Source organism: Prionailurus bengalensis, chromosome A2, assembly GCF_016509475.1.
Source record: "Prionailurus bengalensis isolate Pbe53 chromosome A2, Fcat_Pben_1.1_paternal_pri, whole genome shotgun sequence".
Lineage (NCBI taxonomy): Eukaryota > Metazoa > Chordata > Mammalia > Carnivora > Felidae > Prionailurus > Prionailurus bengalensis.
Genome location: NC_057348.1, coordinates 146,120,773 through 146,146,884, shown reverse-complemented (window position 1 = coordinate 146,146,884; position 26,112 = coordinate 146,120,773). Strand labels below are relative to the sequence as shown.

At 49.9% G+C, this 26,112-nt stretch overlaps 1 protein-coding gene across 1 annotated transcript in view; it reads left to right on the top strand.

Annotated features, from left to right (window-relative positions):
* COPG2 (COPI coat complex subunit gamma 2) overlaps positions 1-26,112 on the top strand; it is a 114,562-nt gene that overhangs the window by 58,128 nt on the left and 30,322 nt on the right. Inside the window, exons 13-20 of the mRNA XM_043590465.1 lie at positions 3,312-3,407; positions 3,727-3,970; positions 6,693-6,768; positions 7,601-7,704; positions 8,210-8,335; positions 9,567-9,629; positions 10,058-10,197; positions 11,083-11,254. Coding sequence (XP_043446400.1) covers positions 3,312-3,407; positions 3,727-3,970; positions 6,693-6,768; positions 7,601-7,704; positions 8,210-8,335; positions 9,567-9,629; positions 10,058-10,197; positions 11,083-11,254 — 1,021 coding nt within the window. The remainder of the gene's footprint in view (positions 1-3,311; positions 3,408-3,726; positions 3,971-6,692; positions 6,769-7,600; positions 7,705-8,209; positions 8,336-9,566; positions 9,630-10,057; positions 10,198-11,082; positions 11,255-26,112) is intronic.

Below are 26,112 nucleotides of genomic sequence, written 5' to 3'. Positions count from 1 at the left end.
ATATAATTGTAGGTATATATCTGGGCTCCTTAGAATATTCTGTTGATCTCTTTGTGAATCCTGTGTCATTACCAGACTGTATTGATTAATGTAGCTTTATGGTACCTCTTTAAGTGTCAAGTAGTATGTTCTTTCAATTTGCCCTTTTTAAATATTATATTAATTATAATATTATATATTAATATTTAATAATTATTTAATTAAAATCCTTGAAATTTCCATATAAAATTTAGAGCTGGCTTATAATTTGTATAAAACAAAGTCAGTTAGGATTATGATTGGGGTTATGTTGAATCTATAAATAAATATGGGGAGAACTGACATCATAACCATATTCTTCCAGTTCATGAATATGGTATACCTCTGCCTTTATATAGGTCTTCTTTAATGTCTCTGAGTAATGTTTATTACCAATTACTCTATCGGTCTTGCTCATCTTTTGCTAAATTATAAATATTTTATGCTTTTTTTTCTATTAAAATTTCTGTTTTATTGTTTCCTAGTAGTATATAAAAATACTTCTTTTTTTCTCATAACTTGGTATCCTTTCTGATACTGAAACCTTATTGGTTCTAGTAGTTATGCATTCCTTAGGGTTGTCTATATAAATAATCATGTTGTCTGTGAATAGAGACCGTTTTACTTCTTCATTTCCAATCTAAAAGCCTTCCCTTTCTTTTTCTTCTTGCCTAATTAAAATGACTAGGACTTCCACTACAGTGTTGAATAGAACTGGTGAGAATGTGTCAGAGATGATCAAAAGAACAATAAAATAAATTTCAGTTAAAAGAATTAAAGTAGAAAGATGTTATTATTTCTTTCTTATTTAATTCTCAGCCAAGAAGTCTAACTGGCTCTATTTACTCCCTTCTAGTATATATCTAGACTTTTAAAAAAACAAACGTAGCCTGTATATTCAGGTGGACATTTTGAATCCTGGGGAACCTTGGGAGATTATGAAGGTCATTTTGTAGTATAGCTTACTGAATGAGCCTCCTGTGCTTAGACATTTAGGTTTCAGTCTTTTGCAATTACAAATAACTGCAGCGGATAACCTCGTGCGTATGTTTTCTCAAAATGTTGGAGGTGCATCTCAGGGTCAGCTCCTAGAAGGTCACATGCTAGGTTGAAGGGTAAATCGACAGGCAGTTTTGTACAGAATGCTAAATTGTACCAGCAATGTTATAGAGTGCCAGTTTCCCCATAGTCTCACCAGTAGAGTGGCTTGTATTTTGAAGTTTTGCCAACCTGATGGGTGAGAGAATGTATCTCAATGTAGTTTTAATGAGTTTCTCTTCTTAAGAAGGAAGGTAAACATCTTTTTACATTTTTGAAGATCATTTAATAATTCTTTTTGAATATTGTTCGCTCATCTCTTTTCTCCATCTTCTTCTATAGGAAGTTTGGTCTTTTATTTCCTCAGTTATTTCAGGTTTTTTATATAGTAGGGATATTAGCCCTTTATCTGTGAAATGGGATATTTTCTCCCCGTTTGTCATTTGTCTTTCGACTTTTCTTCTGATGTCTTTCATATTTTATTTATGCGAACGTTCGTTCTTTTTATGTAGTCAGATTTGTCCATCTTGTTGCATTTGACTTTTGGGGAATAGTTAGAAAGCCTTTCCCTTCAGATTATAGATTCTGATTGGGTGAGTAAGGATTCACCTATGATTTCTTCTAGTGTATATACAGTTTCATGTTTTACATTTAAATCTCTGATCCATTGGGTTTTATTATTACATACGGTATGAGAAATGGATCTAATCTTATCCTTTTTCAATGATCATTTCATTGCTCTCCCTGCCTCCAAATTTTATTTAAAAGACGGGTCTTTGCCCCAGTGGTTTGAGACACCCCCTTTATCATATACGAAGTTTCCATATGTACGTGGGTCTATTTTTGGGCTTTCTGTTCTGTTTTGTTGTTCATTTAGTCATACATCAGTACCACACACTATTTTAAATATACGAGCTTTATAGGAAGGAGTAATACCCCCTCTTTGGTTTTTTTCTCTAGCTATTCTTACGTGTTTATTTTTCCTTGTGAATTTTAGTACTAACTTGTCTAGCTTCATGAAAAATCTCATTGACATTTTTATTGGGATCACATTGACTTTGTAAGTTAACGTAGGGGAGAACAGATATCATCTTGATGTTGTTGAGACATCCTATCCGAGAACAAGGGATATCTTTTAATTTGTTCGAGCGTACTGTTGTGCCTTAATATTTTATAGTATGTTTATGTTAGTTTTGAATGTTCTTAAGATGCTTTTCTGATATTGTCTGTTGTTGCTATTATACACGTTTGTATCCATTAGATCTCATTAGTTACGCATGTACATGTTCCCTTTGTATAGTTCAAGATCTCTTCCAGCCTTAGAGATAATACCTTCTCCCTCTAAAAGTAAAGGACAGGGGAACCTAGTTGGCTCAGTTGGTTAAGGGTCCGACTTCAGCTTAGGTCATGATCTCATGGTTCATGGGTTCAAGCCCTACGTCAGGCTCTGTGCTGACAGCTCAGAGCCTGTACCCTGCATCAGATTCTGTGTCTCCCTCTCTCTCTGCTCCTCTCCCGCTCATGCTCTCTCTCGCTCGCTCTCTCTGTCTCAAAAATAAATAAACATTAAAAAAAAAAAAAACTGGGTTGCTTGGGTGGCCCAGTCAGTTAAGCGTCTGACTTCGGCTCAGGTCATGATCTCACGGTTCGTGGGTTTGAGCCCTCCCCCCACAGAAGAAGGGTTCTTCTGTAATGAGAGCTACCGTAGCCCTTTTCGCATTGCCCTCTGGGAACCGGGGCCGAGGATACTGCCCCCAGATGCTGATGCTCTAACTACTGCCATTGCTGTGAGTATTTAGCCGCCCATCTCTGATCCAGGAGTCCCGTGTTTTCTCTCCCAGCAATCCGTGAAATTGCAGACTAACGTGTTAGCTTGCAAGTAGGGTAAAATTTCACACCCTACTTACTTCTCGACACTGGTCTTTAAAGTTAAGTTGTGGTAACATTTTCCTAGAAACCATTTTGTGAACTAGTTCCTCAGTAACTCTTTCTTCTACGGAAATCAGTCTGTTTACGCTTTTTCTCGTCACTGTTGACTTTAAAATTTTTCTGGGCTTATGGGCTTGGAGCAAGGGGATGGGGTCTCTTGAAAACCGTTATTTTCCTTTGAGCCCTCCTCCCCGATCCTTCGCGGAGAAGCCTTATTGCCATTTGAGGTAACTACAGCGCCTTCTTAGCTTGCGGCCAGTAAGAGGCAAAGTGTGCCTCGTAGCTAAAGCTGTAGAGACGAGCATCCTTTCTGTGTTTTTCTACAGGTGGTGGTTGTACAGGCAATCAGTGCTCTCTGCCAGAAATACCCTCGAAAGCACAGCGTCATGATGACTTTCCTCTCCAACATGCTCCGAGATGATGTAGGTAGACAAGACACATTCTCCTCATAGAAAGTTGCTCTCTCAAATTCTTACCGATTCCCATGAGATCCCATCCGTCGTTATTTAAAACAGCTTTATCCTCTCCGCATGCCTCCGAAATAGTGTGCTTAATTCTGGTTGCTGTCTTCTCGTCACTAAACATGCTGTTGTTATAGCACTGGGAGCCCAGACACTTTTGCTTCTTTCAGAAGGGAAAGGAAAGGAAATTTGAATATGATAAGCCTGAGCCTCGGAGTTAGAAGCATTTCTTCAAAAAGCGTCCTCCTCCGAATGAATGGCAAGTTTTCTCTTTTGCCAGGGAGGCTTTGAATATAAGCGCGCCATCGTGGACTGCATAATCAGCATTGTGGAAGAGAACCCCGAGGGCAAAGAAGCCGGTCTAGCCCACCTTTGTGAATTCATCGAGGACTGTGAGCACACTGTTCTGGCCACTAAGATTCTACACTTGTTGGGCAAAGAGGGCCCCAGAACGCCCGTCCCCTCCAAGTATATCCGCTTTATCTTTAATAGGGTCGTACTGGAGAACGAGGCTGTCAGAGCTGGTGAGTCACTGGAACGCTGGTACCGACGGGACTCCTAATCCCCTGAAATGCTTATTAACTCAGGGGCGGGGGGGGTGGTGGTGGTGATGAAATTGGAAAATGAAGTTGCGAGGTCTGAGTGAGGGTGGGGGCTTGGGACCTACTTGGGCCAGATAACGCAGCTCTTGGTTGGCGCTCGGTTTCCATCCGGATTTCTGCTGCTGGTTAGAGACAGATAACTCTTGACTTTCAGTATGATAGGAATGCTGTGATGGCATCAGGTGGTTTTTTTCAGACTTAGAGCCATTAGTATGAAGTGTGTGTGTGTGTGTGTGTGTGTGTGTTTAAGTGACTTTTTCAAGAGATCTTAGGACATTTTTTTTTACTTCCTCCTCTCTAATCATTCCTTCCCCTGAGCATATGAACAGGTGAAAAGCTCTCCTATTAAAAATATAAACTGGGGCACCTGGGTGGCTCAGTCGGTTAAGCGTCCGACTTCAGCTCAGGTCATGATCTCGCGGTTCGTGAGTTTGAGCCCCTCGTCGGGCTCTGCGCTGACAGCTCAGAGCCTGGAGTCTGCTTCGGATTCTGTGTCTCCTTCTCTGTCTCTGTCCCTCTCCTGCTTGTTCTTGTTCTCTCTCCCTCAAAAAATGAATAAATATTCAAGAAAATTTATAAAAAATATATATATAAACCTTCCTCTGATGCACTGTTTCTTACTAGGTATTGACTATACCTCCCCTGTCAGGTAAACTTGAAGCAGCCATTACTAACTGCCTCCGTGAATTTATTCCCCATTTTTTCTTCAACGCACGATAAACTGGCTCTCTCCCTTAAAAGCCCTCCGAAGCTAATTTTTAAAATTACCGATAAGCTAGTTGGAAAATCAAGTTCTTACCTTTGTTCACCTCCTTCGGCCTGAATGAGTGGCTGAACACATCTTGAAACTCTCCGCTCGGTGTCCACGAGAGCCCGTGACTTCCGTCCCTCCCCGGTCTGATTTGTAAGGCTTCTCTTTCGTTCCTTAAAATGCTCGCTTCCCTTGGGGGTCTGTCTTACCGACTTAAAAATACACCCTCAAAAAATACACACTTGAGAATACACACACTTCGTACTAGTGGCTATAACGCTGTCTTTTGTGGGGGTCGTTTTCCGAGCTCCACCGCTATGCCGTGGCATTGCGGTCCCGGGGTCTCTTTCCTGAACTTGTATGCCCCTGTCTAAGGCACTTCAGATGCAACCCAAATGGAAGTCCTCACCTTTACCACCCACTCAGCCGTGAAGACGGAAGCGTATTCTGCCGTTTTAGCAGCCCCATCGGCTCCCTGACAGAGTCACGTCAACTCCGCCGCCTTAGCGTTTCTGCATTCTCTCTTTTCTGTTTCCCCAAGTGCTGGTGTAGGCCCTCCTCCATTTCAGATGCCCGCCTAGTCCGACCGCATGGTAGTCTCACAGGGGTCCATTCTGTTCTCCACACCTGGCTTCCAAAATGGCCTTGGCGCACAGAGTCCGCTTACGAACAGCCAGTTCGTAATGCGCCCTGTTACAAATACGCAGGTGTGCCCCGTATTCGACGTCCGGTCATGAGAAGCGTGAGGCTCAAGCGTACCTGTTTCGTCGTGTCACTGCCTCCCCCTGCCTTGGATTTGTTCTCTCTACCTGTGGCGCTCCTTCCCCGCCCTTTCCCTCCGGCTAACTTGACTTGTCCCCTCAAGTTTTAGCGCAGGTAGCAAGCGTCCATCCTTGGGTCACTTCTCCAGCAATTCTGATTTAGGTTCCTCTCTCTCTTCTCACGTAGCATCCTGGATGTAGTTCTGCCGTGGACTTTACCACGTTGTCATTGTCTCTTTACTTACCTGTCTTCTCCACTAGAGTCCAACTCCCTGAGATCAGGGACTGTGTCTTTTCTCTTTCTACCCCCGGCACCACTCCCGACAAAAGTTAGGTAAGCAATAAATCTTTTCCTGAATGGAGTGAATTTAATAGTAGAGTTGCTTTTTATGCTTGGGGCTGGTTGTTTGTGTTAGAGCTTAATTACGTCACTGTGGTATACAGGGGGCTGTGGTCAGAGTGGAGGAAGGCCTATTTATATATATATATATACACATATATATATACACATACATATATATATGTATATGTATATGTATATATATGTATATATGTATGTGTATATATATGTATATATGTATGTGTATATATATGTATATGTATATATACATATATATGTATATGTATGTATATATGTATACATACATACATATATACATATACATATATGTGCATATATGCATATATACATATACATATGTATATATGTACGTGTGTATATATGTATACATGTATATATACACATATATGTATATGTATGTATATATGTATATATACATACATATATACATACACATATATGCATATATGCATATATATACATATACATATACATATATATATATATATGTACACACACACACACACACACACACACACGATTCTTTTTTCTCAGGGCATAGAGAATTTTCCTATCCATAGCTGTCTTGGGCCTGCAGATTTCTAGTTAGGCTTAAATGGGTCAAAGAGATAAAATCAAGAAATACACAAATTAAGAGAGTTTATTCCCACTGAACGCGGGGAAGCTTCTTTTTTTGGTTTTTGTTTTGTTTTTCGTTTTTTGAATAATTACTGCGCAACCCTGAGAAACCAATACAGTATTTATGTTGTTCTGTTTTATGCTTCATTGTAGCTGCTGTGAGTGCTTTGGCTAAATTTGGGGCTCAAAATGAGAATCTTCTCCCAAGCATCCTTGTCCTCTTACAAAGGTAAGTATGTCTTTTTTTTTTTTTTTTTTTTTTTTTAAGGACGCCATATGACTGAACAGACAATGCTTCATTGTACCATATCAAATGTTTCGTGGAGCCTAAGAGTAGAACTGATGGAATAAGTCAGGGGCGAATGGCATTTTTGTTATCTTTCTAGTAATTGTGTGTGCACACGTAGATTTGATTTTGACTTTCTCCCGTGGAGTTTGAGGAAGTGACTTAAATATATGTGCCTCCATTTGCAGAATAGGGGCCAACTTCAAAGTGATTCACTATGGAGAGTTGAAAAATCAGCTTTTCGTGGTTTCCATGGTTCCCTACTTGATGAGGAAAAGATCTGCTTTGGCAAATACTCTGTGATTACATCTTATAATTGAAGCAGAAAAATTATAAGCTAAAGGCTGGCTGGTTGAAATAAAACAAATTGCCATTTGAGTAGCAACAGTGGCTGGATTCTGAATCCTTTTTAGTATCCTTAGAAAGCATAATGGTCCCATCTCTTAATGATGAAGAAGTCTGAGTCTTTACCAGGGTCATGTGGCTGCATATTCAAGACTAGGCTCCAACCTGCTATCTCATGTTTTTGTATTCTTCCTAATCATTTTAATGCCTGCTTACGTAATGCTTCTGGTTCATAAAGACCCTATTTCTTTACCAGTTCAGGACAGTCTCCCAAATTTATGGAGATTGTAGGATCCACTGTTGGCTGTTGAGCTCTTTTCCAAAGGTAGTGTCAGATAGCCTGCTCTGTGTCGTCCGGGTATGGTGGGAAAGAAAGCTCTCGGAAAATTTGAGGGTGCTGTGACAGGCCTCTTCTGTGTCCCCTGGACAGGTGTATGATGGATACTGATGATGAGGTTCGGGACAGAGCTACTTTCTATCTGAATGTGCTGCAGCAGAGGCAGATGTCGCTGAATGCTACCTACATCTTCAACGGTCAGTGAGAGCCAGGAATGGAGACAAATACGTTTTTGGTCCCCAAATGGCATCTTGGAAGCATTATCTTGTGATCTGCATTAAGAGCCGACTTCACTAGGCACATGCTTGTCGTTTGTCTTTGCATGCGCTTCCATTTCTAGGGGAACCGAAAGTATGTAAGGGCCCGGAGAGCACTGCTTGTTGCTGGTTCTCCTTGAACTTCCTCTGGATTGGCTCTACCTTTTCCCTCTATGTTACGGTTGTTCCCACGTGGCTAAGTTGCTTTCTTTCCTGGAAGGTACTTCTGATTTGTTGGATATCTTCATGCTCTGCTCCCATGCTTCCTTGGGCAAAATTAGAAGGCAGTCTTATAAGACAGCTTCGTTTTTAACCATTTAAGTTATAAAGTCTGTGGCTTAATCCTTCTCTTTCTTCAGAAAGCTTAGATAAATACTACACATCTGGGCCTGTCTGGATCCTAGGATTGGCAAGGAGTTAGAATGCTGAGATTTCTGTTTTGTAGGCCTCGCTGTCTCTGTGCCGGGGATGGAGAAAGCCTTACACCAGTACACGTTGGAGCCTTCAGAAAAGCCCTTTGACATGAAATCCATTCCTCTTGCTATGGCTCCTGTCTTTGAACAGAAAGCAGGTAACGGGAACACTTTACTGTTAGTTTTCCTATGTGTGAGTGATTTTGCACCAGTGAAATATGCTGTTAGTATATTTTCGCAAAGACTTCTTTGATTTGTTTCATCGTCGCTCCTGAATCTTATGGAACTAACGTGGATTTTTTTTTAATGTTTATTTATTAAGAGAGCAGGGAGGGGCAGAGAGAGAGGGAAACAGAGAATCCCAAGGAGGCTCTGCACTGTCAGCACAGAGTCCCGACGTGGGGTTTGAACCCACGAACTAACTGTGAGATCATGACCCGAGCCAAAATCAAGAATTGGAGGCCTAACCGACTGAGCCACCCAGGCGCCCCTGGGTGTGTTTTTTATTTTTTATTATTTTTTTAATCTTTATTTTTGAGAGAGAGACAGAGGCGTGAGTGGGGGAGGGGCAGAGAGGGAGGGAGACAGAATCGGAAGCAGGCTCCAGGCTCTGAGCTGTCAGCACAGAGCCCGACGCGGGGCCCGAACCCACGAACCGCGAGATCATGACCTGAGCCGAAGTCGGACGCCCAACCGACTGAGCCACCCAGGCGCCCCGGATGTATTTTTTTAATTAGGGTTTTTAAAAGTTTTTTCCTGGCTTTCTCATAGAGTATGAAACATGACCCAGATTGAGTTTTTTCTTCTCTCGCTGCCAAGTGTTCCCGCGTGTGAAGTTCGTGGTCACTGCGTGTCTCAGGGCAGTGACTATGCTGCCAGCTGCTGTTTTTATTTTCTGAGATTGGGAAATTCTTAATTTTGCTACCGGAGGCTTGTCGTGAAAGAACGTATGGCACAAGCTCATAAAAAATATTCCCAGACTATCTCACTTTAAAACTCAAAAAAGAAAAGAGTTTAGTGGCTCGAGGTGAGGAGGAGAGAGATCTTCTAACCTTCCACATTCTCAGTTTTTCTATTATGACACAACTCCTCTTTCTGTCTCGGTCATGAGGTCTGTTGTATAAATTGCGCCTTTTAGTAGTTTGGTTTTTTTGGGACATGCTGGTCCCTTTAAAGCAAATTCTGGATTTTTAGGGCCACTGATTATTTCACAAACTACATTCACTAAATACATTTCAATATGAGCATCTCTCTGAAAAGGGGGACAGAGAACTGACTGGTATAATTTAGGGAATAGCTCCTTGTACCTCCGCTAGAAGTTTCTGTCTGCGTTTTTTAGCTTGACAGTGGGCGGGAGGCTCATTTGACTGTTCACATCTGTCTTTGCAGAAATCACACTCGTGGCTACCAAGCCAGAGAAGCTGGCTCCTTCCAGGCAAGACATTTTCCAAGGTATGATGATTTAATGGGTAGAAGTAATAGTCTCGCACCCCAGGCACAGTAAATATAATGAAGTCGACTACTTTTATTCAAGTTGATTAATTCTCAGCCCTGGAAACCTTTGTGCGAATCATTTATCGTCACGAGTGGCGGCTACCTGGAATCCCTGGGACTTTTCAATTTCCAACTGCTAAGTCACTAACTGGGAGGGTTGTTCTTACGAGGTGTCTTGGTTAATGGGGAACTCAAATTTTACAATACTAGGAATTTATTTGTTTTTCTTCGTAGTAATTCAATAGATCAACTCTCATAAAAGATGACTTCACTAACGCTCGGGGACATTCTAGTAGAGCCTTCCAACTGTTAGTGAAGCAGCGGCAACTTAAAACATTTGAGGCACCTCTGTGACTTTCTTCTTTTTTTTTTTTTTTCCTTGAAAGAACAATTGGCCGCCGTTCCCGAGTTTATGAACCTAGGACCCTTGTTCAAGTCTTCTGAGCCTGTTCAACTTACAGAAGCAGAGACAGAATATTTTGTTCGTTGTATCAAGCACATGTTTACCGATCACATCGTGTTCCAGGTGAGAGAAGGGCTATCCCGGCTCCCGCCCTGGCTCCGTGTGCTTTAGAGATGAGTATTGACTCCCCTTTGGTGTATGATTCTAGTTTATGATTATGATTTTACTGAGCAGTAACTTGGCCTCATTTCTGGGTTTTTTCCCTGACTCAGTAGCTGTAGAAATGCCTTCGTATGATGGTTAAACTTTATTTATTTATTTTTTATTTTTTTATTTTTTTTTATTTTTTATTTTTTTCAATCTCAAAATCAATGACGGTTAAACTTTAAAAGGACGTAAAACCGAGATGTCTGAAGTAGCTGGCACAACATCAAGTATAACCTATTAAAAAATAACCCTCAGGGCCGCCTGGGTGGCTCAGTCGGTTGAGCGTCCGACTTCGCTCAGGTCACGATCTCACGGTCCGTGAGTTCGAGCCTCGCGTCGGGCTCTGTGCTGACAGCTCAGAGCCTGGAGCCTGCTTCAGATTCTGTGTCTCTCTCTCTCTCTGGCCCTCCCCCCGTTCATGCTCTGTCTCTCTCTGTCTCAAAAATAAATAAATGTTAAAAAAAATAATAATAACCCTCATTTAACATCAGGGTAAATTAAGTGGCTTGTTCCAAGAACTTGGATTTCAGTTTGCTTCTTAGCTGTCAGCCTTCTCCCGTCTTGTTCCGTAGACCGCAGTCTCAGGAAGAAGCAAAAAAAACTGATGAATAATACAAACAAAAAGAACTCAAGGCTGTCGTGTTGCCTCGAGAGAAGTCTTAGGAGGGGACCTGCAGGACAGTGTAGACAGGAAAGGGACAGTGGGGCCCAGAACAGAGTTGTGGATTATGGGTGGGAAGGAACAACTTGCTGGAAATCAGTTCTTCTCCACCATAGCTTTTCTGTCTGCTCACTTTCCAGTTTGAATGCACCAATACTCTCAATGACCAGCTGCTGGAGAAAGTGACAGTGCAGGTGGAACCATCAGATTCCTACGAAGTGCTGTGCTGCATCCCAGCCCCCAGCCTCCCTTATAACCAACCAGGAATATGTTACACTCTTGTTCGTTTGCCTGATGATGATTCGACAGCAGGTACTAACCCACAGAAGGGAGGAGATAAGGTGCAGAACGCAGGGCAACTTGAGCTCTTAAACGCCTGGGCAGACGTTTGGGGGTCAGGAATATGGTCCTCTTCCAGAATTACATGCAATGCCAATGATGGTATATTTGTGTTGATAAAATTAACTCCTGCAGAAATACCAATTTTATGACCAGGTCTCTAAGTAACACTTGCGGGACGTTTAAACTGAACGTATACGGCGGTGGCTCCGAAAGGAGCCCGTGCTTTCTGTTGTAACAGTGTGACCACGAACGAGGGTTCGTGTACCTGGTGTCGCCTGTGAAGGATCGTAGCCTACTTCTCAAGATTTTTTGGGGGGGCCTCCTAAGGACTTTATATTCGGTAGCTCCGTGGTATTTTAAGATCATCGTTTCTGGGGGTCCTACAGCACAAGTCTGAGAGTAGGACTCATCCTGACGAGTGGCTTAGCCAGCCTCTGTATCTCCACATTTGGGAAGGGCACTGGAAGTCTCTCCTTGGCCCATATGCGCTCTTGACGGAGGGGTGGGGAGACCTCTGAAGGACAGCCAACGGCTAGGGCCGACAGGATGTACAAACTTGGGGTTTGAGGTCTTGTGACCGACCTCTCCGAATGAATGTCAAGTATTTGTTGCACTTGATTTTCTTTTCCCGTTTTCCCACCTGAGCTCTAATCGGATTCACTCCGACACTGTTACCCAGTTTCTACAGAAATAAGCACACGTATCGCATTGATGTGTTCAACAATTTTTATTACTAGTACACGAAAAAACAATTTTTACTACCAGTACACGAAAAAACAATTTTTACTACCGATACAGGAAAAAACAGAAGTTAACAAAATTAACAAATACTGGGGAAGTTACAGAGTTACAAGAAATCGTAAAAGTACTAGTAAATAGTTATCCCTGGTCATCATTCAGTTCCGTCTGGGGCTTAACCTGCCTTCTCTTAGCCCCTCTCCCAACTCCCTTTTCAGATGTTGGTTCTGGGAGCCCCTGCCCAATCTCCTCTGCGTCGGACGATAGACCAGGCTACTCACTCTAGCACGAGGTAGATTCAAGTTGGCACCGTTGCTGGGTCTGAATCCCAGGTGGTTCCCTCTGGCCCTAGTCGGACCTACACTTCTATCCTGCAACCACCCCGGATCCATAACCCCCTGGGTAGGAAGGCACTTTCTTATCTGGCCTTCAATATTTCTCCTTCAAGCATTAGGCCATCTGGCTTTGACTTCTAATTACCTCCTTGATCCCTTTATGAAGTTCCTCTAGCTCCATCCCCTTCCGGCTTCACTTTCTCTCCTGGTCTGTTTCCCTCTGGTTACATTTGTCGAAAGTATGTCCACCAGCCACCAATGAAATTGGCTGGACTGTGCTCTTCAGTAAAGCTAGCTTTATTTTCCCTTGGTCCAAACCAGTATCTGGGCCCAGGCTTAACACAGCCCTGGGCTTCAGCCATCATCCTGGGAAACTGCACTGCATCATTGTTCCCCCCCCGCCGATAGCCACCTCTCCTTTTCTCAAAAGTCCTCCCCTTATTGTACTTCTAAGGTTTCTGGTTTTTAAGGGATGCCATTACTTTGCAACTTAATTTTAAAGGGAAGCAAAATGCTGAACTCACTGAAGAATCAAGCCCTTCCCAGCTGAGAATGCGAGCTCCTCCCAATTCCCCAGGCTCACTTGGATAACTAAGTCAGGTGCCTCACACCCCAGGGAGTGGTCTTAACAGAATACAACAGATACAACTTTACAATATCAAAATACAGAAAACAACAATATTGAAAGTACAGAAATTACATTGTACAGGAGCAAACCACGATAAGAAAAAACATTTCTACCAAGAGAGGAAGTATCGGGAAGGTTTCCTCACCCCTCCTTTCTAAGGAGTTACTTTATTTTGAAAACACAGATCTTACAAATTAGCCCAGAGGTTTCAACCTTTGGTCTGCTGGCTATGGACTCTTTTGCTTGATGGTGTGTTAGTATTTTGTTCATAAAAATTTGGCACTTGGAGAGTTTTCTTTGTTCTCTGTTAAGCTTGGCAAAGGGTGTTCTGATTGGTGTTGAACTGTTTATAGCTATAAACTCTTGTCCTTGCGTCTTGGAGAAAAGAAATGGAGTTTTGTCTCGACGGTCGGACTTTTAAAATTTAATTGTTAGTAGTCGATTTTTAGTCGACCCATCGTATACCTGCTTAAAATCAAACTCCTTTCTATTCTTCAGCCTTGGTCAGAAACTCTAACATTTTTAACCTATGGCCAATTCAAAGTCTTTGCTGTGCAAAGAACAGAAGTGAAATACCAGGACATAGATGGTAATAAGAGTCTTTCACCACCACCACCACCACCACCCCGTTTTTGGTTTTTTTTGGGTTTTTTTGCTTTTTTCTTTTTTTTTTTTTTTTTTTTTTGCGTTTTCCCCATTGCAAATACTGTGAATTTTTCTAATCACCTGAAGATCTATATATCACTTCTACTTATTTCAAAAAGTATATTTGCCATACAATCTCACACACACACACACACACACACACACACACAGAAATTCTACAGACTGATTTTTTTCAACTTGAACACTGTATATCATAATAGAAAGGAATATAGGTTTTGGGGAGAGACAGATTGGGATCTGGATCTGCTACATACGGACTGGGTAACTTGGACAAATTCTTAGATTTCCATAAGCTTGTTAGGATTGTCGTAAAGATGAAATGAAACTAAATAAGGTGATTAGCATGGTGCCAGACACATAGTAAACACTCAATAAACAGAAGCTGTTGTTGTTTCGGTCGTGGAACTATGCACTTTCTGCCTTTATCCTCTTTAAAATCAAGTCTTCCACGGTTCATAGGACATACCCTCTGACCTCCAGGAAGTGGTTCCCACGGTTATCTTGGTCTGTGCTATATCTTTAAACTTCCTCACTCCCCCTTACTTTATATGTGGGCAAAAAATCTAAACGCCATCTGATAAAATGTACTCGAGCCCCACATCAAGATGGTCCCGTAAATCCTCCCCTCAAACCACGGGCCGTTTGTGGGAAGCTGACCATTATCCCAGGTCTCTATTCAGTTAGTCCTACCGGTCTTCGGTCCTCCGGCCACTCCTCCTTTATGCAGACATGCTTAGAAAAGCCTTCAGGGCAGCGTTCTATCTTCGCACCCTTTCCCATTCAGCAACTTGCTTTCCTCTGAAGGTTTACTGCACCCCGAGAGCACAGACTACCGGTATGTGCAACGTTCTAGCACTGTTTCCCCCACCCGACCTCTAGGATGCCCCCTGCCTGTTGAGCTTTTTGTTCCATTGTGATTCACAACCACTCTGACCCCCTATATTGCTTTTATTATTGGACTGTCAGGCCCTGCGTGCCTCATAGTTCTCGTCTCCAAGCATTTTCACTCATTTAAATAACTCCCTTAAAAAGTCTTCAACAGAAGATACCCATCCGAAGATCCAGTTTAATAGTCCAGGTGTAAGGAGCCTCTTTTCTCTGTCATTAGGGACGCCGCCTCCCACGTAACAATTCGTAACTGTGCTCGACTCGGTACCTGCACCTCCTTGACCTCCGTCTGCTCTTGAGCTATCGCAGGATTCCGATGGGCTCCTACCTCTTACGACTCTGTGGTCTCCATCCTGTTACTTGGCGTTCGCTATCAGTAATATAACTCCCGACACTATGAACGGTTGCAACTAAGTAAAATCCGCATCAGAGTTGTTCACTTTTACCCACCTCCGGCCACTCACAGGGATCCTTAGTCCCGGCCCCTCGGGAAACTTGGCCCTTTTCCAAGCTAAGCACGTCATCCGTGTTTTTGCTCAGACCTTTAAAAAGTAGGATAGGTCGAAATTGCCGTTCAACCACCGTTTCCCCCTGCCTTGATCACTGGAATCTGTATCCATCCAGCCTTAGGATCCATACTCCTCCAGTCTGACCCACGAGCTGGACCAACATTCCCACTTTCAGATCTCCTCTCACCTGCCCCTCCTCCCTGCACCCGCCCTGGCTTTCCTCAAACGCCGAAATTTCTAACATTCCCGCTGTGCGGCTTTCAGCCCGTCTCCCCATCCTGTCCCTCGCCACACCGTGGTCAGGGTACAAACCTTTGTTGCTGCCGGTCTCAAACGATAACCCCTCTCCACGATGCACCACAGAGGTGGCATATCCGCTCATTTCCTCTTTTCCCTCTTTTGACTGTAGGGAAGAGACCTCTGCTTGGTCGTAGCACTCAGGCCGGGTTCCACTCGGGAACTTCCTCCTTAACCTACTCTCATCACTCCAAATTCCTCTAATGACTTACTCGCACCTTCAGCTCTGGACACCAGAAGCACTGGAGGATTGCAGCCGGTGCCCTCCGTCCGGGCTTCGCTTCCCGAACGTAGCTCTGGACGGCCGCGCGTTCTCCCGAGTCGGCCAGCTTCCACGCGATTACGTGACAGTTTGCAGGCAGCCACCTGTTTCTCTACAACAATTTATGTTTACGTATTTCTCCCAGTTCCCTTTATCCCGTTAACTGTGATCAAGCTGACAGGCAGCACTGTGGATCATCACCATTATGATGTTGCTCAATAGTTGCGAGATTACTTAGTTAAGTCTACTGTCAGCTTAATTCCAATTTCATTTCAGCCACTTCTTTCCACTTTTCCTCCGCTCCCTTCCGTTGGAAAAACAGCGAACGTATAAATGGCGCGTCGCCGGCTGTGGCATTCACGGTTACCGGCGCCCAGTGCCGTTCCTTTCAAAGTCCAAGTGATGGCACCGTGCCGATGTGGCTTTATTCGGCTGTAAATACTCTGTAATATTCTACACTGTCTGCCATTCATTCCCTGCCGCCCCCCCCAGCCTCTCCTGCCCTACCTGCGAGGCCCTCATCTGCCCCTTCTCACTCTTGCCCCTCGGGCCACCTCTCCCCCACCATGTTCTCCCACCTGCTGCAGGCTGCTCGCCTGATGGGCCTCCAGGGCCCGCCCCCCTGCCTGTCCTGCTCTGCTTGTCTACCGCACACATGACATCGGAACCGTCCCGCTGCCTGAGCCACGTGACGTTCCTTCAGCTACCCTCTGAGTCGTCGAGCTGCTTCCGCCGTCCTCTCTGCTGTGTGCTCCCTGCTCGCTCCCTCACCCTCCGCTCAACTCACCTCCGTCGTCTCTGCTTCAGACATACGGTACTGAACCCGCACGCTCCCCCGCCAGCCCTGCTCACGTCCTGTGGACCCACACCCTGCTGGCCGCCTGGGCCCCACACACGTCCCTCCCGCGACCTTTCCTGTTTCCACTAGGACCCCTTCGTTGCATACTCTTCCTACAGTGCTCTCCGGGAGCCTGTTCCTCCGACTCTCCTTCCTCTTTCCTTTCACTACCCCATTTTCCCTTGCACCCTCCCTCCCGCCCTCGCCCCTGCCCACATGGCCCAACACCACTGCACTCGGCCTCCACCTGCAGAGAGCCCTGGGTCCTCCTGCCTCCCTGGCAGCATCTCTCCCCCAGATGATCAGCCCTGTGGTCTCCTGTCCCGCCTGCCCCTTCCTTCTGCCTGGACAGCCCGCCCCGTGCTCTGTGCTCGTGGTGCTCACCCAACTTCCTTGCGATCGCCATTCTCCTCTCTCTCGGCCCGAGTCCTGAAGCATCCCTAGCTCTGGGAACAACACTTTGGCACGCCACTCTCTACACGCGGACCGTGAATCCGCACCCAGCCCCCAATGGGCCAGGTGCCCTCTCGGCTACATCCATCTGCTCGCTGTCTACCTGGTCCCACGTCCCTTCCCCTGTGTCTGACAGTCCTGACTCTGATGTCCCCATGCACCCCCGGCTCAGGGGCTCATCTGCTCAAGCTTCACCTCTCCGCCCGCCCTCCACTCTGCCCCTGCCACCCAGCGATTCTCACCCGAGGACGCGTGACCCCCAAGACCGCCTATCAGCATCATCATCGGGCCGTGGTTTTGGGGTTTCTTTTTGTGTTTTGTTTGGTTTTGTGTGTGTTGGAGCAGAGCACTGCTCCCCCTCAGATGTTTTGATAGGCCTGCCTTGGGGGCCGCGCCCACAGCCCCCCTCGGGTGAAAACCACCCCCCCATCCTCGGGAAGAACCACTGCGGTGGAAGCCCAGCTCACTCCCCGGGCCGCGCTCCCCGGGCACCGCCTGTCACCTTCTCCTTCCCTCGGTTGCCACTGACACCCTGAACAGTTAACAGCGTCCCTCACATTCCCAACAGTTCCCCACACCGACACCGACCCGGCTCTAGCCTCTTGGAAGCACCGCATTCTTTGAGCATGTGGTCCCGACACCTGCTGTGCCCCCAGCCCAGTCTGCTCGAGAGCATCGTTCTGTTCACAGCCTCCCGCCCTCAGCCTTGAGGACTTACCGGCAACGTGACCGTATCTTTGGGCCAATACTGGTTTATCTCCGTGCGTGCCGCTGGCTCCTTCCCTAGGTTACCTCTCCTCATTTCAGACCCGTGACACCGTCCCCTCACCGTGGTCCTCACGTCCGTCTGGGATTCCTGCCCAGCAGACCTGCCACCGTCCCTGCAGCTCCTGTCCTGTGTCCTCTCTGGGTAGACACGCTGGTCTTCCCCAGCCTCGCTTCAGTCTGTGGTCATCACCCCCAACGTTGGACGTCTAGATGGGTTGCGAGCTCAGTTTAAAACGTGGTTTACTCTGTGCCTGGAGCTTCGCCAATGTCTCCCACACCCCTCTGCACATACACCCCATTAATCCCAACCCTGCCCTCCCGTCCAACCCAACTGCCGTCCCCACCTCCCACCCCATCCCCACCGGATCCGTAGTAAAGAGCCTGGCTGGAAAGTTCTACTCTGACCACAACATTCAAGGCTGTAGGGGCGGCCCCTGCCACCACCCCTTTGCTACTCTTCCTTCCCCACGCCACTGCTCCCGCTGGCTGGCCCGGAGCCCTGGACGCGCCTCCAGCAGGCACGTCGAGAAGTGCCAGGGTGCAGACGCTGCCACCTCCCTCTTCTCCGCCCCGCCTGTTGGCGGCCAGCCTGCCTCCCTTCCATGCTCCCCTCTCCGTTGTCCCCTGGGGGTCCCCTTCACCTTGCCCGTCCCTGAGACGTGACCCTCCTGTCACACTGCATCAAGGCCCCATTTTCACATTCCTTCCCCTTCCCTCCTCAGCCCCCGGAGAGCACCCCGCCTCTTCTCTAGGCCCCGCGCCTCTCAAAGCTCCCGAAAGCCTGTCATGTCGTCGCGTTGGGTCATCCCTTCACCATTGGGAGGTGCTCCCTCCCGGGACCTGCTCTCAGTTCATACCCTTTCCATCCCCTCATCGGGCCATGTTCTCTCTGAACCCACCTGCTGGCGCTCGTCCGGTCCTTCCACTGGCTCTGACCACCGCCCCCCCTTTAGGCTCCCTTCTTGTCCCCTAGCCTCACCCCACCTCACCTTCCTTCCTCCTCTCTTCCCTTTTCGATCAAGCCCTTGCCCACCGGACTTTACACCAGGCCTGCGCTTTGAGCTCGTCCTCCTTCCCTCACCGCCCCTGCTTCCATGCCTTCGCCACCGGGTCCCCTGATGCACCCCTGCCCGTCACGCTTGCCCTCCACACCCCACTGACACGGTCCAGATCCCCCTTTGCCCTCCTTCCCTCTTGGCCACGTGCAGATGTCAGCCCCCCCTCTCGTTCTCCATCCAGTAAGCCCTGCTGCCTCTGTTGTCCACCACATCAAGCCTCTAAAACAAGGGTCCCCAGACCTCACCAGCCCACCCCTTGCTCTCCCTCCATGCCCCTCTGCCGCCGACATCTTCTTCGATAGACCCAGGGCATCATGCTGGGTTAAAGGTCACTTCTTACCTGCTTCCCTGTAGAGGCTCTGCTGGGTGCCAGACCTCCACCCCCCCCCCCCCCGCCCCCAGCCTTCCTGATGTAGCATACACAGAATTAGTTATTGCTACAAACCGTCACTTCTGCCTTGGTTACTGTGCTCTCCTCCACTCTAAGCAGATTTTCTACCCACGCACTGGACTCCAACCACGTGCGTCCATCCCAAGCCCCTGAAGTGACCGGCCAGAGGTCTCTGTGCAGGACGTGTCTTAATGTGGAGTGCTGCCCCTCCCCCTCTGTGTTCTGTCCTTACACAGTTCCTTTCCCACCTGCGTTCGGGGCCCTCTTCAAACGCCCTGCCCGTAGCATCTTGGCTATGTTCTGCTCAGCTCTGCTCCTATCATCTGGCCTTATATACCCCACATGCCACTCTGCACCCCCCCCCCCAGCCTTGCTGACGTCCCCAGAGAGGAGCTCCTCAGGCCGCCTCCGTCCTCACAGCACCGCCCTCCTTACCCTTCCTGAGCCCCGTGCGTGCGCATTCGTGAGATTCTCTGCCCTCCTCCGAGCAGCCTGCCCTGCCCTTCCCATTGACCCCCCTGTCCCCACCAATACCCCCCACTGTTCGTGGCTGCTCAGATTCCACTCTCTCTCCCCCCACTGGATGCAGAAGCACCTCGTGCAGCCTGTCCTCTGCCTCCTCTCCCACCTCTGTCTTCCAGAAACCCTCTACTTCATCCTCAGCATCCAGTACCAGTTCTGCCGTGAATTCAATGGTCTCTTCCTTGATGTCTGCTCCCTTCTGACTCGCCCTCATGCTCCTCTGTGGCCAGGTTCTTGGTCCCCAACCTGCTGTACTGACTCCTTCTGCTGATCCGGTTCTACCCGCTTGTGTCTGCCATCTTGGAGAGAGTGGTTCCTTCTCTTGACTTCTCTCTGACCTTTCATGGCCTCAATCTTTCTTTTGCGAACAGGGTTGTTCCTGCCCTTTAAATGGGCCTCTGCCCCTACTACCTCACCTTCCACCTCTCCCATGTTCCTCTCTTGGCATACCTGCACTGTTCTTCCTGCACGGGCTTCCTCAGGACCTTGTCCACACCCGGGGGCACAGTTCCTGGATGCCTCTCGTCCGCTCCCTCCCCCGGGCCCTCTGCCATCCCTCTCGGCACAGGACATTCCCTGACCCTCCCCAGCCTCTCCTGCCCTACCTGCGAGGCCCTCACCTGCCCCTTCTCACTCTTGCCCCTCGGGCCACCTCTCCCCCACCATGTTCTCCCACCTGCTGCGGACTGATGGGCCATCGCCTGATGGGCCTCCAGGGCCCGCCCCCCTGCCTCTCCTGCTCTGCTTGTCTACCGCACACATGACATTGGAACCGGCCTGCCACCTGAGTCACGTGACGTTCCTTCAGCTACCCTCTGTGAGTCCTCCGGCTGCTTCCACTGTCCTCTCTGCTGTGTGCTCCCTGCTCGCTCCCTCACCCCCCACTCAACTCACCTCCATCTTCTCTGTTTCAGACATACGGTACTGAACCCGCACGCTCCCCCGCCAGTCCCTGCTCACGTCCTGTGGACCCACACTCTGCTGGCCGCCTGGGCCCCACACACGTCCCTCCTGCGACCTTTCCTGTTTCCACTCGGACCCCTTCGTTGCACACTCTTCCTACAGTGCTCTCCGGGAGCCTGTTCCTCTGACTCTGCTTCCTCTTTCCTTTCACTACCGCATTTTCCCTTGCACCCTCCCTCCCGCCCTCACCCCTGCCCACATGGCCCAACACCACTGCACTCACTCGGCCTCCACCTGCAGGAGCCCTGGGTCCTCCTGCCTCCCTGGCAGCATCTCTCCCCCAGATGATCAGCCCTGTGGTCTCCTGTCCCGCCTGCCCCTTCCTTCTGCGTGGACAGCCCGCCCCGTGCTCTGTGCTCATGGTGCTCACCCAACTTCCTTTTGATCGCCATTCTCCTCTCTCTCGGCCCGAGTCCTAATGTGTCAACTAGCCTGCACTCCCCACCCACTGACAGTCAATCCCAACCCTCCCACCCACCCCACATCGTACCAGAGGCCTTCTCGGCTACATCCATTTGCTCGCTGTCTTCCTGGTCCCACGTCCTTTGTCCCGTGTCTGACAGTCCTGACTCTGATGCGTCTGTCTACCCCCGGCTCAGGGGCTCATCTGCTCAAGCTTCACCTCTCCGCCCGCCCTCCACTCTGCCCCTGCCACCCAGCGATTCTCGCCCGAGGATGCGTGACCCCCAAGACCGCCTATCAGCGTCATCTCTCGTGCCTTCTTCTGTGTTTTCATTTTGGGGTTTTCTTTTGGTTTTGCTTTGAGCAGAGAACTGCTCACCCCTCAGAGATCTTAATAGGCCTGCCTTGGGGGCCATGCCTGCATCCTCCTCAGATGAAGTCGACCACCACCCTCCATTCCTGTGAACAATCCGGGCTACGGAAACCCGACCTGCTCCCTGGCTGCCCTCTCCCCTTATATGCTTCTGGGCTCCACCAGTTGCCATTGACCTTGTTCCTCAAACTCCCAGCACTCCCAACATTTGACATTGACCCGGCTCTATCCTCTTGGAACCACCTCATTCTTTCCACGTTTACTCTTTGACATCCATACCCCCAAACCCCAGTCTGCATGAGAGCCCCGTTCTGTTCACACGGCTCCCTCACACCCCTCCAGCCCCCCGCCCCCCCACCTTATGACACAAGGCACTGTGACAGTATCTTTGGCCCTAATCTTGTCCTTTCGGTGTCTGCCATCGTGCCTCTCTCTAGGTTACCCCACCCGACTTCAGACCCATGACAGTGTCCCCTGCAGAGTCTTGTCCCTGTGGTCCTCACGTCCCCCTGCGATTCCCATCCAGCAGACCTTCCCTTGCACCCTTCCTGTAGCTACTCTCCTGTGTCCTCTCTGAGTGGACTCGCTCGTCTCCTCTGCCCTCTCCTCAGCCTGTATTCATCATCCTCAACCCTGGATGTGTCGTCACCCCAGCAGCCTAGTTTGAAAAGAGGTTTTTCCCCGCGCCTGGAGCATGGCTCGTGTCTCCCAACCCCCACCCCATGCCCACTGATCCCCGAAACCCACGCCCTCCCCGACACCCAAATACCACCCCCCCGACCCTCCCTCCCACCCCATTCCCCCCTCCCCCCTGTCCGTCCCTCCCACCCCAAAGCCCCTCCCACCCCTCCCCTGCCTCCCACCCCAACCCCACCTCCCACCCCAACCCCGCCGGATCCATAGTAGAGCCTGGCCAAAAATTATCCCCTTGCCACAACATTCAAGGTTCTAGGAGCAGCCACTGCTCGGGGTCCACTGCTAGGCAGCTCTCTTCTCCCCTCCCCTCATACCTCTGCTCCCGCCGTGGGGCCCCACACTCTGCCGAGATCTGCCACCTCCCTCTTCTCCTTGCTTCCCCTGTTGGGTGTCCGATCCCTCCCCCTTCCACCACACTCCACTCTCCCTCCTCCCCGGTGCCACCTTGTGTCTCTGGAAAGTGACCCACCTGTCACACTGCTTCCAGGCCCCATTTTCACATTCCTTCCTGTGACCTTTCCTCATGAGACATTTCTTCCCTTTCCCTCCTCGGCCCCGGGAGAGCACCCCAGCTCTTCTCTAGGACCCACGCCTCTCAAAGCTCCCGAAAGCCTGTCACGTAGTTGCTTTGGGTCATCCCATCACCATTGGGAGGTGCTCCCTCCCGGGACCTGCTCTGGGGTCACACTCTTTAACCCCCTCATCGGGCCATGTTCTCTCTGACCCCACCTGCTGGCGCTCGTCCGGTCCTTCCATTGGCTCTGACCACCGCCCCCCCTTAGGCTCCCTTGTCCCCTAGCCTCACCCCACCTCACCTTCCTTCCTCCTCTCTTCCCTTTTCAATCAAGCCCTTGCCCACCGGACTTTACACCAGGCCTGCCACTCCCTCCTCTTCCCTCTTCCCTCAAATCTAGTGCTCCTTTCTCTTTCTCCTCTCCATCGGGTCTGGGGACCCAACCCCGTCCATTGTGCTTGATCTCCCACTCCTCGTTGAGATGGCCCAGACCTCCTATGCCCTCCTCCCCTCTTGGCCATGTTCCCCTCCCAGCGCCCACTTGCAGACTTAAGGCCCTCACAACTCTCCATCCCATTCCGCCTCACCCCCGTCTATTAGCCACCATCCCGCCTCATGGAAACGAGTCCCCCAAGCCCCAGGCTCCACTGTCCGCCCGTTGTTCTCTCCTTCTGGGCCCCCCTGCACAACCTTCATTATCTTCTTAGAGCAGACCTAGGGCACTCCACTGGTTTTGAAAATCTCAGTCCTTCTCTGGTTCCCTGTACGACCTCTCTGCTGCCTGCTAGACCTCCACGCGTCAGCCCCGTGTTAGAGAAGCAGCACACATTTGGTTATCAATGCAAAATATGCCTTCCACCTTGGTTCCCACCCACTCCCCCACTAGTTCGCAGCAGATCCGCCACCCACACGCTGGACCCCGTCCACCTGAGCCCGCCTCAGTGACCCTGAGGCTCCCTGCCGTGGTTTCGGTGCGGGCTCCACGGGCAGTGCTGCCCCGTTCCTGTCTCACCTCGGTTATCGTGACTCCTTTCCCCACCGGCTCGAGGTGGCCCCAGGTATTCCAATGTCCGACGACGGTGGTTCGGGGCTGTTCCTGCCCTGGCCTCCATACTGCACACGGCAGTCTTCTTGTCTTCTGAGATTTGCCGCAGCCCCCAGATCAGGAGTTCTGCGAGCTGCCTTCCCCTTTTCCGTGGTGTCCCCTTTACAGACCCAGGGTCCCTCCTACATCCACGATTTTCTCCCTTCTTCCATGCTGCTTGTTTGTTTTCCCGTTAAGTTCCCTGACCCGAGTGACCTCTGAAGGACCGCCTTCCAGGGCTGCCTGAGACTCCACGGTCTTTCTCTTTCCACGCTGGCCAGAGCCTGACGTGGCTCAGCCCATCCCTCACGTTTTCTCCTGCTCTGGTCTTCTAGAAACCTCTTCATCTCCGGCACCACATCCCACTTCTCCACGACACGCCAGTCATGCAGCAGATTTCCTAGTCTTTCCTCCAGGTCTCCTCCCCTTTGGATTAGCCCTCTTGCTCCCCCTTGCTGTCATCGCCCTTCCCAGGGTGCTGTACCGAATCCCTCTCTTGTCCCCGTCTGCCCCAAGCCACCACCCACCTTGGCCGGTCCACCATTTTGGAGCGGTGGTTTCTCTAACCTCCTCTCGGAACTCGCATCGTCTCCCCATGCCTTCGCTGGCAGGGGGTCCCCAACATTCTCAGTGGGCCGCCACCTCTATCACCGCATCCTCCTCTGGCCTCCTCCTGTGTCTCCCGGTTCTAATGCTGGTCTTACCTTGCTGTGCTCCTCCTCCTGCACGGGCTTCCTCAGGGCCTTGTCCACACCCGGGGGCACAGTTCCTGGATGCCTCTCGTCCGCTCCCTCCCCCGGGCCCTCTGCCATCCCTCCCGGCACAGGACATTCCCTGACCCTCCCCAGCCTCTCCTGCCCTACCTGCGAGGCCCTCACCTGCCCCTTCTCACTCCTGCCCCTCGGGCCACCTCTCCCCCACCATGTTCTCCCACCTGCTGCGGACTACTCGCCCGATGGGCCTCCAGGGCCCGCCCCCCTGCCTCTCCTGCTCTGCTTGTCTACCGCACACATGACATAGGAACCTGCTATCTGAGCCTGCTACCTGAGCCACGTGACGTTCCTTCAGCTACCCTCTGAGTCGTCCAGCTGCTTCCGCCGTCCTCTCTGCTGTGTGCTCCCTGCTCGCTCCCTCACCCCCCGCTCAACTCACCTCCGTCGTCTCTGCTTCAGACATACGGTACTGAACCCACACGCTCCCCCCGCCAGCCCCTGCTCACGTCCTGTGGACCCACACTCTGCTGGCCGCCTGCCCACATGGCCCAACACCACTGCACTCAGTCTCCACCCGCAGTGAGCCCTGGGTCCTGCTGTCCCCCTTCCTCCTGTCCTCCTGCCTCCCTAGCACGATCTCTCTCCCACCAGTGTGGTCTCCTGTCCTGTCTGCCCCTTCCTTAGCTGTGGACAGTCCATCTGGTGCTCTCTGCTCTTACCCACAAAACTCAACTACCTTTGGTCGCCACTCCCATCTCTCAGCCGTATTCCTCAAGTGTCCTCAGCATCTGGATGACCGCATTTGCTCTCTACTCCCTAACCTCGCTGGCGAATCCCAACACCACCTCCATCACGCCGGGAGCCTCGTGGGCTACATCCGTTTGCTCGCTGTGTGCCTGGTCTGGAGTCCTTGTCTCCCATGTGTGACAGTCCTGACTCTGAGGCCTCCATCTTTGCTGATCAGGCCCTCGTGTGCTCAAGCTTCACCTCCCTGCTCCTCTCCCCACTGCGTCCCTTCCACCCAGGGGTTCTCATCCCAGGACGCTGGCGCCCCCGGAGGCGCCAGCCCTTCATGCTTTTGTTAGGTCTGGATGTTTGTGTGTTTTGCTGCTCACCCCTCAGATCTTTTCTCCGGCCCCCGCTGTGTTCCATGCCCACGGCCCTTCTGGTGAAATCCACCCCTCCATCCCAGGGCAGGAGCACTGAGGCGGGAACCCCCCCTGCCTCCCTGGGGTGCCACTGCCCTCGCCAGCCTCCAGCCGCCTACCATTTGCCAAAAGTACTTGTCCCTCACATCCCAGCGCTGCCCCCACCCGGACACTGGCCCGGCTGTCTCCTCTTAGAACCACCGCGGTCCCTTCCGTAACCACCCTGACACCCGACATACCCCAGACCCCCGTGTGCGTTACAGCATTGTTCTTTTCTCCCCTCCACACACCCCTCCTTCCTCCAACACTTGATGACCCTCAGGCATGTCAACGACGTCTGGTCCAAATCTGCTCCTTCTTTCTCGGTGCTTGCTGTCCCTTTTCCTACGGTACCCATCATCATCAGATCTGTGAAGCAGTCCCACCATACACCCTTGTTCTTCTGGTTCTCCCGGGCCCCTGTGTTCCTGCTAACCAGACCTTTCCCTCTACCTGTCACGCAGCCAGTGTCTCTGTCCTCTCTGGGTGGATTCACTGATCTCCCCCGCTTCCCCAGCCTGGAGTCCCCACCCACAGCACCGG